The sequence below is a fragment of the Hypanus sabinus genome, chromosome X1 (genome assembly GCF_030144855.1).
Source record: "Hypanus sabinus isolate sHypSab1 chromosome X1, sHypSab1.hap1, whole genome shotgun sequence".
Classification (NCBI taxonomy): Eukaryota; Metazoa; Chordata; class Chondrichthyes; order Myliobatiformes; family Dasyatidae; genus Hypanus; species Hypanus sabinus.
The window spans coordinates 34,488,929-34,504,087 of NC_082738.1; the positions used below are offsets into that span (position 1 = coordinate 34,488,929).

General features: G+C 42.4%; 1 protein-coding gene across 4 annotated transcripts in view; it reads right to left on the reverse strand.

Annotated features, from left to right (window-relative positions):
- LOC132384802 (glutaminase liver isoform, mitochondrial-like) overlaps positions 1-12,573 on the reverse strand; it is a 77,659-nt gene extending 65,086 nt beyond the window's left edge. For 3 of the 4 annotated variants that reach the window (XM_059956327.1, XM_059956328.1, XM_059956325.1), the window contains exon 1: positions 5,115-5,519. In XM_059956327.1, coding sequence (XP_059812310.1) covers positions 5,115-5,344 — 230 coding nt within the window. In that variant the 5' untranslated portion in view covers positions 5,345-5,519. Of the gene's footprint in view, positions 1-5,114; positions 5,520-12,487 lie in introns of those variants that run through there. The other variant, XM_059956326.1, reaches the window with a different exon arrangement.
- Positions 12,574-15,159: the final 2,586 nt, after the last annotated feature.

Consider the following 15,159-nt stretch of genomic DNA (forward strand, 5'->3'; position numbering starts at 1 on the left):
AGGCCTAAATATGGGCTACTGGCCTCTACATCATGAGCACTGCAAGGAAAAAGCAGACCCAGTTAATAACATACGGCTAATCGCAGACAAGATGCTTATGATGCAAATGTAAATGTGATCATAATTGACTGGAATTTAGATTGTGCAGGCCCTTCTGAAGCAATTGAGATTAAGGTTGTGTCCAAATAAAACCAATGCTTCGGAGCGTGGTTAATTTTATGTTACAGTTTAAAAAACTGTTGACCTCTTAAAATATTTGCAAACTGATGTGAAAATAGAGCTAAAGGGTGTTCACAGGGCCTATGATAAAGTACCTCCTTACAAACCGTGTTGGAACAGATGGACATTAAAGAGACATTGTTAACTTGGACTCGGAATAAGGTGCTGAGTTAGGAGGGACAGAGATTGATGTTGAATTGATGTTTTTGAAAATGGAAAGAAATATGCATTAGGATTCCCCAGGTATTAGGACTATTGTTTTTCTTGCTGTTAGTAAATAACCTGAATCGGGGACAAAATTTTGAAGCTTACAAATGATGCAAAACTTGACAAATATAAAATATGAGCATGGAATTAGGAAACTTTGTGAGCCAGACTGATGAAATGGTGAATATGTGATGATGCATTCTACTGTGAATGAATACAAGTGACACAAATTAGGAGAAAACCTGGAGACAGGATAAATCTACTGTGGGCTATGGGATGGCAGTAGGTTCATAAATTGGAATTGGATCTTCACAGATCTTCCAAGGTAACAAATTGATATGGTTGCAGATCTGACACTTGACCTTGTTAATCTCTACCCAAGACCCGGCTAGAGTTATTGTTTGGAATTCTTGGTCCCTTACTTTAAAAGGGACATCCAGTTCTTGGCAAGGGTAGAGGTATCAAGTACAAGAAGTTTCAGCTATTTGGAAAACCTGGAGAGGCTGTGCTAGTTCTGCATAGACCAAAATAAGAGCATCTGAAACTACAAGTTTAGTCAAATTGTGGAGTATATTTCTACATCGCCAATTCATGACACTTTGTGGTGGTCCTTCACTTTCTGTGTCACAATGACAGGTCCCTGTAAGTAGCATGATATTTTGTATCAAAGGAGTATCACATTTCTAGGTAATGTAACAGGTGGGCAATACTGTATAATTAATGTCTTTGTAGTAAATTAAATATAAATTTCCATGTTAACTTCATGATTAAGCAAGCTCTAATCAGGTACAGGTGAATTGGTGGTGGTGAAATGATGACTTGGAAGGGTAAGACTGACTTAGATATGCTCTATCAACATATCTAGCTATATTGGAGGCATTCTTTATGCTTTTTTTCATTTGTTAACATGATAATGGAATTTTTGAGATGGTTATTTACTTTATTATGATGTTTGATTCTGAACATGGTATTGCCTTATTGATCACTAACTTGATGTTTGATCAAGTTAAATATTTATGGGACTGAAACAGAATGAAGAATAGTTGAGAGGACACTTGACGAGTTCCTCCAGTATCCAATGAACATAGAACACGCTGTACAGGCCTGTAATGTTGTGCTCACCTTTTAACATGGTCCAAGATCAATCAAACCCTTCCACATAGATACTCCATTTTTCTTCCATCCAATTGCCTATCTAATTTCTTAAATGTCCCAAATGTATCTGGCAGCGTGTTCCACATACCCACCACAGTGTGGAAAGTTCATTCCCCACCCCCACCATATTTTCCTCCATTCACCTTAAAATTATCCCCACTCATATTAGTCATTCCTTTCTGGGGTACAATGAGGACCCAAGGCTTCAGGTGACAGGTGAAGCTTCTGATAGGGAAGGCTTAGATCAGCTCCAAATACAATATTTCATGGCTGGTGCTAAAATATGAAAGAATATGTGCTAGTTCTGATGAAAAAAGCATTAACCTGAAATATGATCTTTATTTCTTACTAACTGTGTATTCATAGAATTTCCTATCTTTGGTTATGATTTCTGACATTAGTGGTTTTAAATATTTGGATGCTATATACAATCAGAAGTTACGGGAGCTGCATTGCTATCAAGCCACCAACAACATTGGCAGGTCTTACTAATGTCCAACTCTAACAAACACTCTGGGTCAGCAAGGACCCAGATGCAGACCTTTGCCATCTGTTAAAGGATACCTGAGGCTAATTGGTACAGGTACAACATTGCCAGTAGTACCATTACCTTCCTCTGTTGGCATCTGTTTTATTCCATGCTAGCAGTGTTGTATCACCTACAGTCATGTTCTGTGTGCTGGTGCTCACTAATGTGGCTAGAATTCTGTCTTGTCCTGGTTCACTGGAATTGTTGGATTGCTATCATTGCCAGTATTGCTATCTTTATGAAATGCTTCCCAATAGAGCATTATAAAATGGCAATTGCATATGCTGATTGCATGTACAGTGAATCTATTAGTGTGAGACAGTTTGAGGGGAAGAAGTGGGGCAGGACCCACCAACAGCTTAGAGGATACTTCAACTCCCTTTTATTGCTGCAAACCTTTTTGCTGCAGGAAGAAGGACTGGCGTGTTTGGACTCCTCCAAAGTTGTTGAAAGTTGATCTGAACCTACCTAGTGTCTCAGGTGCCAACTTGTTGCTCAAGAGGAGTATTGTATTTTTTTATGCTGCAAGTTCAAGTAGCATACTTGGGCATGTGCTTGAGCTTCAGTCGGTCCTGGGTGTAATTAAGTAACCAAGCATCATACAGTGATGTTTGCCTGAAATCTTTTTGATCTGCATACCCTTTGGAATAAACTCCAGCTGAAGTGTGACTTAAGGGTAAACATGATGAATAATCAAAATCATAAAGGTAGCAAAAAGTATTTGGCAGCAACATGGGCTTAGGAGTAGATGCGGGAAAACACACTGTGGTCTGTGTATCTGTTAAACACTTGGCTTACCTTAGCAATGTCTTCAGGCTATGACATCTTCTTCCATGTCTGTGCCTAGCTCTTGGAAGCATTGCCATGCAGTAATGCAACCAGAAGACTAGGTTCTAGCTGTCAGTTTCCGAGGGAAACGTGGCTGATAGCACACTGGGAAGACCACATGCAGGAAAAGATACAACATCGCCCGGTTACTCATCGCACAGACGCCACTACGCACTTACTGAAAGGGGACCAAGAGTAGTAACCTTGGTTTAACCAAACAGATCAGGAAAATCCAAGGGTAGGTTGTTTACTGATCTTAGCCAGTGCACGTTGGCTTGACATCGGTGCGTTAATAAAGGAGGAGAAAGCCAGAATTCCCAACAATTCTTGTTGCGTGTGAATGGAGAGTGGACGGATCTGTCTTGTCTATTTCCAGTCCTACTGCCAAACCCGGAATGAGTGATGACCATTTCATCAAGTACCCAAGATCAGTTGGCACCCGGTCAAAAAGTGCGCCGAAACCATAGGAAGGGAGGATGAAAATTAACAATGAAAGGCCTTTCATATATGACCCAATATAGTTCGGGAGCTTCTGTGCAACTCAGTGCCTTGTGGACCTCCCGAGCGCGCTAAAACAAGCATATTTATTTCGTGACGCAAAGATTTTAATGTTATCATTTTGCCATTTCATTGTAAAACACAGCAATTCTCCAGCTATTGCCCAAACATGATACCAGTTAGATTCCAGGAACTGAGACCAGCCACACAAACGGTGAAATCCAATTGCACCCAATTATTAAACTTTTCCGAATATCTTGAGAGATTCGCAGGAATTTTGAAACATGCTTTCAAGCAATGTTCCTCTTTATTGGCGTGTTAACGTTCAATAGCACAGTACATAGTGTATTTGATATCAAGAACGCATAAGAAAAAACGGCACATTAGAGAAGCGTGGGCTTTGGAAGATTTTGTCAGAGTCATATTTGACTGAGCTTTATAAAGCGAAGGGACTAGGTTGTGTTCGAATAGGTAGTTTAGGGAGAAATGGGAGGACACAATAGCAACACAGACCAGAGCTAGGCTAGAAACCCAAAGGTGGATCACTCCCCAAATAATAATAACTCTCGAAGATAGGCTGCTCTCTCCTGGGAGCACTGACTCTCTTAATTACCAAAGGCGAGAGCGGGACAAGTTTTTGCTCTGGATGTAAATTCCTTCTGGTTGGTGATTTACCAAGATTAACGTGGTCTCCTGAGCTAAGAAAGGGATTTCCCAGACATCAATCTCCTAATTGGCCTGTCTTTAGTAGCTCTGGATGAGCTTTCTTGTGTTCTGGATGAGCATCTTGTGTTTCTGATGCTCGTAACAGCGCATCAGAAACACAAGAGATTCTGCAGATACTGGAAATCTAGAGCAACACACACAGAATGCTGGAGGAACAGCAAGTCAGGCAGCATCTATGCAGCGGAATAAACTGTCGACATTTTGAGGGTCAAACGCTCTTGGCCTGAAACATCGACTGTTTAATCCTTTCCACAGATTCTGACTGACCTGCTGAGTTCCTCCAACATTTTGTGCGTGTTCCTCGCGACCGTGCAGTTGTGTGGCAAAAACAAACCCTGAATGAACCGGAGGATTTTTTTTTCCTGGAATTTGTTGTTGAATATTTAATGTTACGAGAATGTTGCCTACAGATAACCTGCAAGTATTTCCTTCAGTTGTACTATTCGTTACGAGTACTCTCTCCCACAGAGAGAGTGCAAAATGATGCTCAAACTCCACTTATAATTGGAGCGCATTACTGGAAACTCAAACACAGCAAACTGCAGATTAAATGATGCGAAAAATAATCCCAAGTGGTTAATTATTTTTAAAAGGTATCTTTCGACGAGAGAATTTCCATACCACCACACGAACGTATCTCTATTTATAATGTGTTACACTTAAAGTGAAATATTACCATAAATCGCGCGTTGGTTCATTTTATCTTATAGCGGTATATGTGATTCGTGCAGACTCTGAGCATCACTTCTTTCAATCAATCAACACAGTCTAAAACATTTTAAAATTAATATGAACCGTGGCATTTCATCCATTTTCCTCAATTATTTCGGGAAGATTCGGAAAACTCGCAGCGTTTACCAAGTCAGATCCTTTCTGATTACAAAAAGGGACAAACCTTCGGTGTGAATATGAAGCGAGCTGGAGTTCAGGTCTGTGGGGTATTTTTACTCACGGTTCTTTCTGTGTATCCTCGTCCTCGTTCGCTCTTTTGACCTCGGACTCAGCAGGGTTGAGGAGAGGGCTGTTGTCATAACCACTGAGATTGCTCGTTGCCCGCCATCCAGGGCGGTGTTGCCACTTCAACAGCCAGTACATGAAGCTGTTGGGTTTGCCCAAACTATTGACAGCTCGAAAATGATAGACTCCTACAGTGAAGCCAGGCAGTGATTTTAAACGGTACATTCCAAATGGACACAGATCAGATTTCCTTTACTATGTAAGACCCCCTTTCTTCTTTTACCTGTCTAGTTAACCCTCTCTATTGTGTTCCTTCACTGTGACAGATTGTTAGCTATTTCGCTTCTCTCTCATCTATAAATTCACGCTAACGGTGGACACGCCACGCAAGCAAACTTTAGAAAAGTGGGCGGGACGATATCCTGGTTTGACGGCGAATGTCCAACCAACTGCGCCTTATTCCAAAAGACGAGGCACCAGCATGTTAGGCTGATCGGCTACACGTGAGATCGGGCAATTTTGGCACCAGCTAGAAGGCTGTGATAAGATGAGCCGGGGTGTAGGAATTACAGGCACCTGGCATTGGTTATTAAGTGGGAGTCACTGAGTAGGAAATGTGTCACTTATGACCTTGTGTCGCTTCACTTAAAAAGTGGCGCACATTTAAACTCCCAGAGTAATAGCGTTTCCCGTGCAGGTAACGATGACCAATGATCTTTCAATCAACTTTTGTGACATTACTGTCTATGGGATTTTTCTGGAAAAAAATCGGCTGTATATTTCCAATATTACACCAGTATAGACACTTTAGAAAGTACTTCATTGACCCTAAAGCTGTTTGGGATCTCTTGAAATGGTGAAAATTCACGTGCACAATATTTTTTTACATCAACAACAAATAATTTTTTTCTGTGGATCAATAGAGAAATACATTGTCACATAAGGCATATACATTGTAATAGATATACACGCAGTGGCCACTGAACGTATGTTTGTGGTCTTCTGTTGCTGTACTCCCCCTCCCCCCCCCCCCCCACCTTCTTACTTCCTTCCTAGTCCCCATGAAGGGTCTCGGCCCAACGTTGACAGTTTACTCTTTTCCATAGATGCTGCCTGGCCTGCTGAGTTCCTCCAGCATTGTGTGTGTGTTGCTTCTGCTGCTGTAGTCCATCCACTTCAAGGTTCAATGTGGTGTGCATTCAGAGATGCTCTTCTGCACACCACTGTTGTATCGTTGGGTTATTTGAATTACTGTCACCTTCCTAACAGCTGAAACCAGTCTGGCCATTCTCCTCTGACCTTTCTCATTGACAAGGCAATTTCACCCACAGAACTGCCTCTCCCTGGATGTTTTTTTGTTTTCCACACCATTCTCTGTAAACTCTAGAGACTATTGTGCATGAAAATCCCAGGAGATCATCAGTTTCTGAGATACTCGAACCACCCAGTCTGGCACCAACAACCATTCCACAGTCAAAGTCACTTAGATCACATTTCTTCCCCATTCTGATGTTTGGTCTGAACAACAACTGAACCTCTTGACCATGTCTGCATGCTTTATGCATTGAGTTGCTGCCACATGATTAACTGAATAGATACTTCTATTAACAAGCAGGTGTACATAATAAAGTGACCACTGAATGCATTCTGTTAAACAGGCATTTGATAGTTTACTTTGGAGCAAAAATGTACCAGCCTGTTTTCAACAGTATTGAAGAGAATGACTGGTAAGGTACTCTTCATGGGTCGGTGTATTCCTGATGTTCATACCTGCAGATCCAGTCTTCACATCAACAATTTGTTCCAAATCAGTGCAGGATCCAGAGGCAGGGGTCATTTGTGCTGAGCTGAGAGGTGGATGAACTTTATACCCAGGTAAATGCAATCATCGTGAGCACTTGTTTGTGGGAGAGGCAATGTAAGTTTAAAAAGAGTTCAGGGCCTTTTGGGACCTCTTGGCGGACTTCAATCAAAATATTAGGCACTGGGAAAGGCCAGTAAAATAAGTAAGATGTAAGCAGAGTGGCCATTGTGAAAGTGGGCCAGTGTTAGAGTGGTCAGGCTGTGGCTCAAGAGGCTTAGGCAAAAAGGAGGCTAAGGCAGTAAGTTTTTAGTAAGTTTTTTTTCAAATCTTTCTTTGTCTATTAGTACATGGCTAGTCTGGTGAGAATGGGTCCAGGGTTAGTGTTATGTTCTTAATGTGAGATGTGGGAACTCTGGGAGACTGGCAGTCTCTCTGATAACCACAAGGTGCACTGAGCCGCAGTTCCTTAGAGACCATGTTAGGGAACTGGCTGCCCTTCAGCTCATATGGGAGAATGAGGAGGAGACAGATAGGAGCTACAGGGAGGCAGTCAATCCCTAGTTACAGGAGGTGGGTAGTCGGGTGACTTTCAAGAGAGGGGAAGGGAATAGGCAGCTGGTGCAGAGTACCCCTGTGCCCGTTCCCCTCAATAATAAGTATACCACACTGTATACAGTTGGGAGGGATTGGGGACAACCTCGCAGAGGAAAGCCACAGTGACTGGGTCTCTGGCACAGAGTCAGACTCTATGGCTAAGAAGGGAAGGGGGAACACAGAGGAGTGCAGTAATGATAGGGTTAGACAGATCATAGTTGGAAAAGATTCTGTGGACATGAAAGAGACACCCGGATAGTATGTTGCTTCCCAAGTGCTATGGTCAGGGAGGTCTGGGATTGAGTCCACATTCAAAAGGGGGAAGAGTGAACTGCTGTCTGCAGGAGGGTGGTACACACTTTTGGTACCAAAAACATAGGTAGGAAAGGTAATGAGGTCCTGAAGAAGGAATATAGGTAGCAAAGTAGAAAACTGAAAAGCAGGACCTCGAGTGTAGTAACCTCTAGATTGGCGCCTGTGCTATGTTCCAGTGAGGGTAAGAACTGGATGATTTGGCAGACAAATATGTAGCTGAGGAAATGGTGCAGGGGACAGAGTTTCAGATTTTCGGATCTCATCTGGGGAATATATGACCTGTACAGATTGACGGGTTATACCTGAACTTGAGAGGGACCAATATCCTTGTGGGCAAGTTTGCTAGAGCTGTTGGGGAGGGTTTAAACTAATTTGGCAGGGGGGATGGGAACTGGAGTGATAGGGATGAGGATGGGGCAGTTGGTTTACAAATGGATGCAGTGTATAGTGAGACTGTGAGGAAGGACAAGTGGGCGGTAGGGCAAAATTGCAATCAGTGGGATGAGTTGAAGTGTGACATGGAGCAAAAATGGAAAAGCGGGATGAATATAGAACTGAAGTGGAAATAAAAGGGGTCTTTTCTGGGTGGCTGCCAGTGACCAGTGGTTTTCCGGAAGGGTCAGTGTTGGGACCGCTCCTTTTCGCGTTATATGTCAGTGATTTGGATGAAGGAATTGATGGCCTTGTGGCCAAGTTTGTTGACAATACAAAGATAGGTGGAGGGGTAGGTAGTGTTGAGGAAGCAGAGAGGCTGCAGAAGGACTTAGACAGATTAGGAGAATGGACAAAGAAGTGGCAGATGGAATACAGTGTCGGGAGGTTATAACCATATAACCATATAACAATCACAGCACGGAAACAGGCCATCTTGGCCCTCCTAGTCCATGCCGAACCCTTAATCTCACCTAGTCCCACCTACCCACACTCAGCCCATAACCCTCCACTCCTTTCCTGTCCATATACCTATCCAATTTTACCTTAAATGACACAACTGAACTGGCCTCTACTACTTCTACAGGAAGCTCATTCCACACAGCTATCACTCTCTGAGTAAAGAAATACCCCCTCGTGTTTCCCTTAAACTTCTGCCCCCTAACTCTCAAATCATGTCCTCTCGTTTGAATCTCCCCTACTCTCAATGGAAACAGTCTATTCACGTCAACTCTATCTATCCCTCTCAAAATTTTAAATACTTCGATCAAATCTTCCCTCAACCTTCTACGCTCCAATGAATAGAGACCTAACTTGTTCAACCTTTCTCTGTAACTTAAGTGCTGAAACCCAGGTAACATCCTAGTAAATCGTCTCTGCACTCTCGCTAATTTATTGATATCTTTCCTATAATTCGGTGACCAGAACTGCACACAATATTCCAAATTTGGCCTTGTACAACTTTAGCATTACATCCCAACTTCTGTACTCAATGCTTTGATTTATAAAGGCCAGCGTTCCAAAAGCCCTCTTCACCACCCTATCTACATGAGACTCCACTTTCAGAGAACTATGCACAGTTATTCCTAGAAATATTCCAGTTATCTGTCATGCACTTTGGTAGAACGAATAATTGCACAGACTGATTTCTAAATGGACAGCAGATTCAAAAATCAGAGATGCAAAGGGACTTGGGAGTTCTTGTGCAGGATACCCTAAAGGTTAATTTGCAGATAGAGTTGATGGTAAGGAAGGCAAATGCAATGTTGGCATTCATTTTGAGAGGACTAGAGTGTAAAGGCAATGATGTAATGCTGAGGATTTATAAGGGTTTGGTCAGACCACATTTGGAGTATTGCAAGCAGTTTTGGGCCCCTTGTCTACAAAAAGATGTGTCAACATTGGAGAGGGTTCAAAGGAGATTCACAAGAATCATCCTGGGAATGAAAGAATTAATGCATGATGGTGCTGTGCCTCTGCACGCTTGAGTTTAGAAACCTGTCAAATATTGAAAGGCTCTTATAGAGCGGATATGTAGAGGGTATTTCCTAAAGTGGGGGCATCTCAGACCAGAGGGCACAGTCCCAGAAAAGAGGGTGTCCATTTAGAACAGAGGAATAAGGAAGAATTTCTTTAGCCAGAGGGTGGTGAATCTGTGGAATTCCTTGCCACAGACATCTGTGCAGGCCAAGTAGTTGGGTATATTTAAAGCAGAGGTTGATATGTTCTTGATTATTCAGGGTGTCAAAGGTGAAGAAGGCAGCAAAATGGGGCTGAGAAAGATAATAAATCGGCCATGATTGAATGGCAGAGCAGACTCAATGGGCCGAATGGCCTAATTCTACTCCTATGTCTTATGGTCTTATGGTCTAAATACCAAGTATGTTTGGCATGTAACTTGAATGTGGTCGCTAACCTGGACTGGAAATGTACATGGTTTGCTTTTTATCACTTTGTTTTACTTACTATTTTGAATTTATGTCATTTAAAAGTGTTTTTCAAAGAATTCATTGTTTTTAGTACTTAGAAAAAAATCACCACACTCTAGGTGAAGAAATTTCTTCTTGTCTCCATCGAGTGGTCACCTGCTTATGCTGGTTCTGGACATCGTATCCCTGGGAAATAACTACCCGGCACCTATCCTATCACGCCTCAAATAGATTTTGTACATTTTGATGTTATTCTTCTGAAATCTAGAGGGTACAGGCCCAATCTTTCTGCTCTCTCCTCACATGACAAGGTGCTTTCCCAGGAATCAATCTCATGAACCTTCGCTACACTTTGATCACAAACCTGCTCTTCCTTGTGTACCGTATCATCTTTCACAATCTGCAATCCATTGTTGTCTCTATTCTCATCCCCCAGCCTGTCCCTTCCTCCACCCTCCCCTCACCCATCTGGCTCCATCTGCCCATCATCATCCTCCTCACCTAGTTCCACCTATCGCCTGCCAGCTCCTGCCTCACCATGCCCCTTTCCCTCCAAGCTGGCTGTCTCCCCCTACAGTCTAAATCCTGACGCAAAGCCTTAACCTGAAACATCAACCGTCCTTTTGCCTCCACAGGTGCTGTTCCTGCTGAGTTCCTCTTGACTTCCTCACATGGATCTGACCTGTACACAGTACTCCAGATGTAGTCTCACCAGGACCTTATTTAATGAGGTCAAGGCATCCCTACTCTCATCCTCAAATCCTTTGGCAATAATGGCCAGCATATAGCAGGTACAGGAGGTACCTATTAAAGTGACCACTGAGTGTCTGTTCATGGCCATCCACTTCAAGGTGTTGTGCATTCAGAGATGTTAATTCAAAGCCTGGCCTTTAAACCCAAGAACTATTCTGAATAGGAAGTCCTTTCATGATCTAAGTTAATATTTTTATATCTGTTGATTTATGTGAACTAGTTGTTCACTTTAAACTGAAATATTACACTCAGTGGCCACTTTATTAGATACACTGGTATACCTGCTCATTAATGCAGATATCTATTCAACCAATCATGTGGCAGCAACTCAATGCATACAAGCATGCAGATGTGGTCAAGAGGTTCAGTTGCTGTTCAGGCCAAACATCAGAATAGGGAAGATATGTGATCTATGTGACTTTGACTGTGGAATGATTGTTGGTGCCAGAGGGGCTAGTTTCTGTTTCTCAGAAACTGCTGATCTCCTGGGATTTTCATGCACAACAGTCTGCAAATGTCCAGTGAATGGCAGTTCTGTGGGTGGAAACACTTTGTTATTGAGAGAGGTCAGAGGAGAATAGTCAGACTGGTTCAAGCTGACAAGAAGGTGACAGTAACTCAAATAATCACGTGTTACAACAGTGGTGTGGAGAGGAGCATCTCTGAATGCATAACACATCGAACCTTGAAGTAATGGGCTACAGCAGCAGAAGACCAAAAGCATACACTCAAAGCCCATTTTCAGGTACAGGGCATACCTAATAAAGTGGTAACTTGGATACATTACTTACTTATGACACAGAAGGAGGCCATTTGGCCCATTGAATGTATGTCAATTCTCAGACAATAACATCAATCCACCTGCCCACTTATTTCTTTGTAGCGCCTCTATAACTCACATGATCATCAGTTCCATCCTGATTGTCCTGTCACTCAACTTTACAGGGAGTAATTTACAGTACACAATTTACCCTCCAGTGTACCTGGGATATGGGAGAAAACTGGAGCACCCTGAGAAAACATGCAAAGTTCATATTCAAGCGCAGGGTTACCAGAACTGAGAGGTGCTGACACTCCAATAACCTGCTGTCTGATTGTTCAGAAATCCTGATGATTCAGCATCTAGCCAAACGGATGCTGATTCCCAATGTTTCCTTTGAGAGACTGGGGCCTTGGCTTCCACACACCCTTTAACACAGCAGGGCCCCAGTTCTTGACTCTCTTGTCTCTCAAATGGCCCACTGTTACATTATGCCACTTGATCACACTTAATCCCTCCACCAAATCATTGATACAATCCCTGCAGTACCCTATTGATCATGGCCTCCTAATCCATTCTCTATTAACCATTCATTGCTCCATACCAGTGTATTATAATGTTGTTTAGTAATCTCTTGCATGGCAATTTATCAAAGAATTTCAGGAAGTTCAACTGCTTCATTTCCATTGGCTCTCCCTACAACCTATAACATAGGTCAAAACTCTCATTTCTGATAGTTACAACTTCAGATTATTTCAGCTGATTTGTCAAACATCACTTACCTTTCATAAATCCATGTCGATTCCGCACTGTCCAATTAATATTTTCTGAGAGCTTTGTACCACTTCTTTAACGATTCCATTATTTTCTCTGCTATTTATGGCATGTTAAATTTCATGCAATTCCTTGTTAAGTCTCTCTCTCACTCTTGAGCGGCAAAGTTACATTTATTGCTTTCAAATGTATGGGAGCCATTCTAGAATCAATGGAATTTTGGAAGATGGCAACCAGTGCATTCATTATCTCCATAGCTACCTCCTTTGAAACTGTAGCATGCTGTTCATCGGGCCTTGAGGTCTATTGCCTTTCATCCTCATTAATTTCTCTGATACTAATTAATTAATTTTGCTGATTTCTTTAAGCTCCTCACTTTTTCTAGACCCCCTAGTTCTCCACAACTTCTGCAAGGTCTTCATCAACATTTCCAAGCAGTTTGGCAACCTTTGACATCAGAACAGCTACAGCCGCAAACTCCGGAGCTTGTTTGGACTCCCAGTGCTTGAAGAAGCTCTAAGTATGAAATAAACACAGCAAATACTGGAAATGCTCAGCAGCATCTGTGGAGAGTAAAGCAGAAACAACATTTTCAGTTGATGACCTTTCATCAGAACTGAAACTTAAAATGTGGCTGGACTTTTGTAAAGATTCTGTGGCCAAACATGGGGAAAAAAATCCAAATAACATCTTGACAACCTGCCAAAACCACAAAAGAGAAATGTCTTAGGCTGTTCATTTGTTGTGTGATCTTGCCTTGACCAAATTGGTTGTTTCGTTTTTCCACAACAGTCACTAAACTTCAGAAATACTTAATTGGTTATGAAGGAATTTGATGAATAGTTATCAACGTACAAGTTCTTCTCTTCCTCTCTACTGTGACTCCTCAGGTATGGTCCAGGTTGGGTTTAATTAACTTGACCCTTTCTGTGAGCCTCGACAGTAACTGTTGAAGACTGTGGCAGAAGCACCAAAACTGACCATTGGCACAAACATTGAACACTAAGATCTTGAGTGCCCACTCAAAGTCACAGCGGTCATGCCCCTGACTCTGCAATTCAGAAAGGGGGGGGGGGAAGAAAAGGTGAGCTGTAGTGATAAAGAATTCATTCGATAGGGAAACAGAAAGAAGGTTCTATGGATGAGAATGGGATAACCAAATGGTACGTTGCATCCTGGGTGCCAGGGTCCGGGATATCTCGGATCCACTCCTCAACATTCTTAAGGGGGAGAGTGAACAGCCAGAAGTCGTGGTCCATGTAGGTGCCAATGACACGGGTAGGAAGAGCGACCAGGTTCTGCAAAGTGAGTTCAGGGGGGTAGATGCCACTTCCTCTGGAGAACTCGTTTAGTGAGGCATTATGGGTGGAACTGAAGAATAAGAAAGGTATGAACACATTAATGAGATTATATTATAGACCACCCAACAGTTCATGGGATTTAGACACATATTTGCAGAGAGATCACAGACTGTTGCAAGGAACAGAAGGTTGTGATAGTAGGTGATTTTAACTTTCCACATATTGACTGGGATTTCCATACCGCAAAAGGACTAGATGGGATAGAGTTTGTCAAATGTGTTCAGGGAAGTTTCCTTAGTCAGTATGTAGAAGTCCCAACGAGAATGTGTGTGATGCATGATCTGCTATTAGGGAATGAGACAGAGCAGGTGACAGAAGTTTGTGTGGGGAAAACACTTTGCATCCCGTGATCATAATGGCATTAGGTTCAAAGTAAGTATGCAAAAAGATGGGTCTGGTCCACGGGCTGAGTTTCTAAATTGGAGAAAGGCCATTTTTGATGGTATCAGAAAGGATCTGGCAAGTGTAGATTGGGACAGGCTGTTTTCTGGCAAATTGGGAGGCTGTCAAAAGTGAAATTTTGAGAGTACAAAGCTTGTATGTGCCCGTCAGAATAAAAGGCAAAGATAACAGGTGTAGGGAACCTTGGTTCTCAAGAGATATTGAGGCTCTGGTTAAACAAAATAAAGAGGTGCATAGCAGGTATAGATAGGCAAGTATGTACAAATGAAGTGCTTATAGAGTATAAGAAATGCAAGAGAACACTTAAGAAGGAAATCAGGAGAGAAAAATGATGACATAAAGTTAATCTAGCAGACAAGGTGTAGGAGAATCCTGAGGGATTCTACAGATATGTTAAGAGCAAAACGATTGCAAGGGACAAAATTGGTCCTTTGGAAGATCAGAATGGTAATCCATGTGGAGTCAAAAGAGATGAGGGAGATCTTAAAAAAAATATGTATTTGCATCTGTGTTTACTCAGGAGATGAATACAGAGTGAGAAAAGTGACAGCAGCTTCACGGACCCTGTACAGATTACAGAGGAGAAGGCTTTTGCTATCCTGAGGCATATCAGGGTGGATAAGCCCCCAGAGCCTGATAAGGTGTTCCCTCAAACCCTGTGGGAGGCAAGTACAGAAATTGCCGGAGCCCTAGCAGAGATATTTAAATCATCCCTAGCAACAGGTGAGGTACTATAGAATTGGAGGACAGCTTAATGAGACAGCTCCAGCTGCTGTGCTTTGTGTCTGCGAGCCTCACGGCGACCTGCCCCACTGAACTGAGACCGAGGTTTTGGGCCTACTCTGGGCAGCTTCAGGGATTCAGATCTAGGAACTTAATTTGTTGGTAACTTCTATTGTTAGTATGATTTGTGTTTA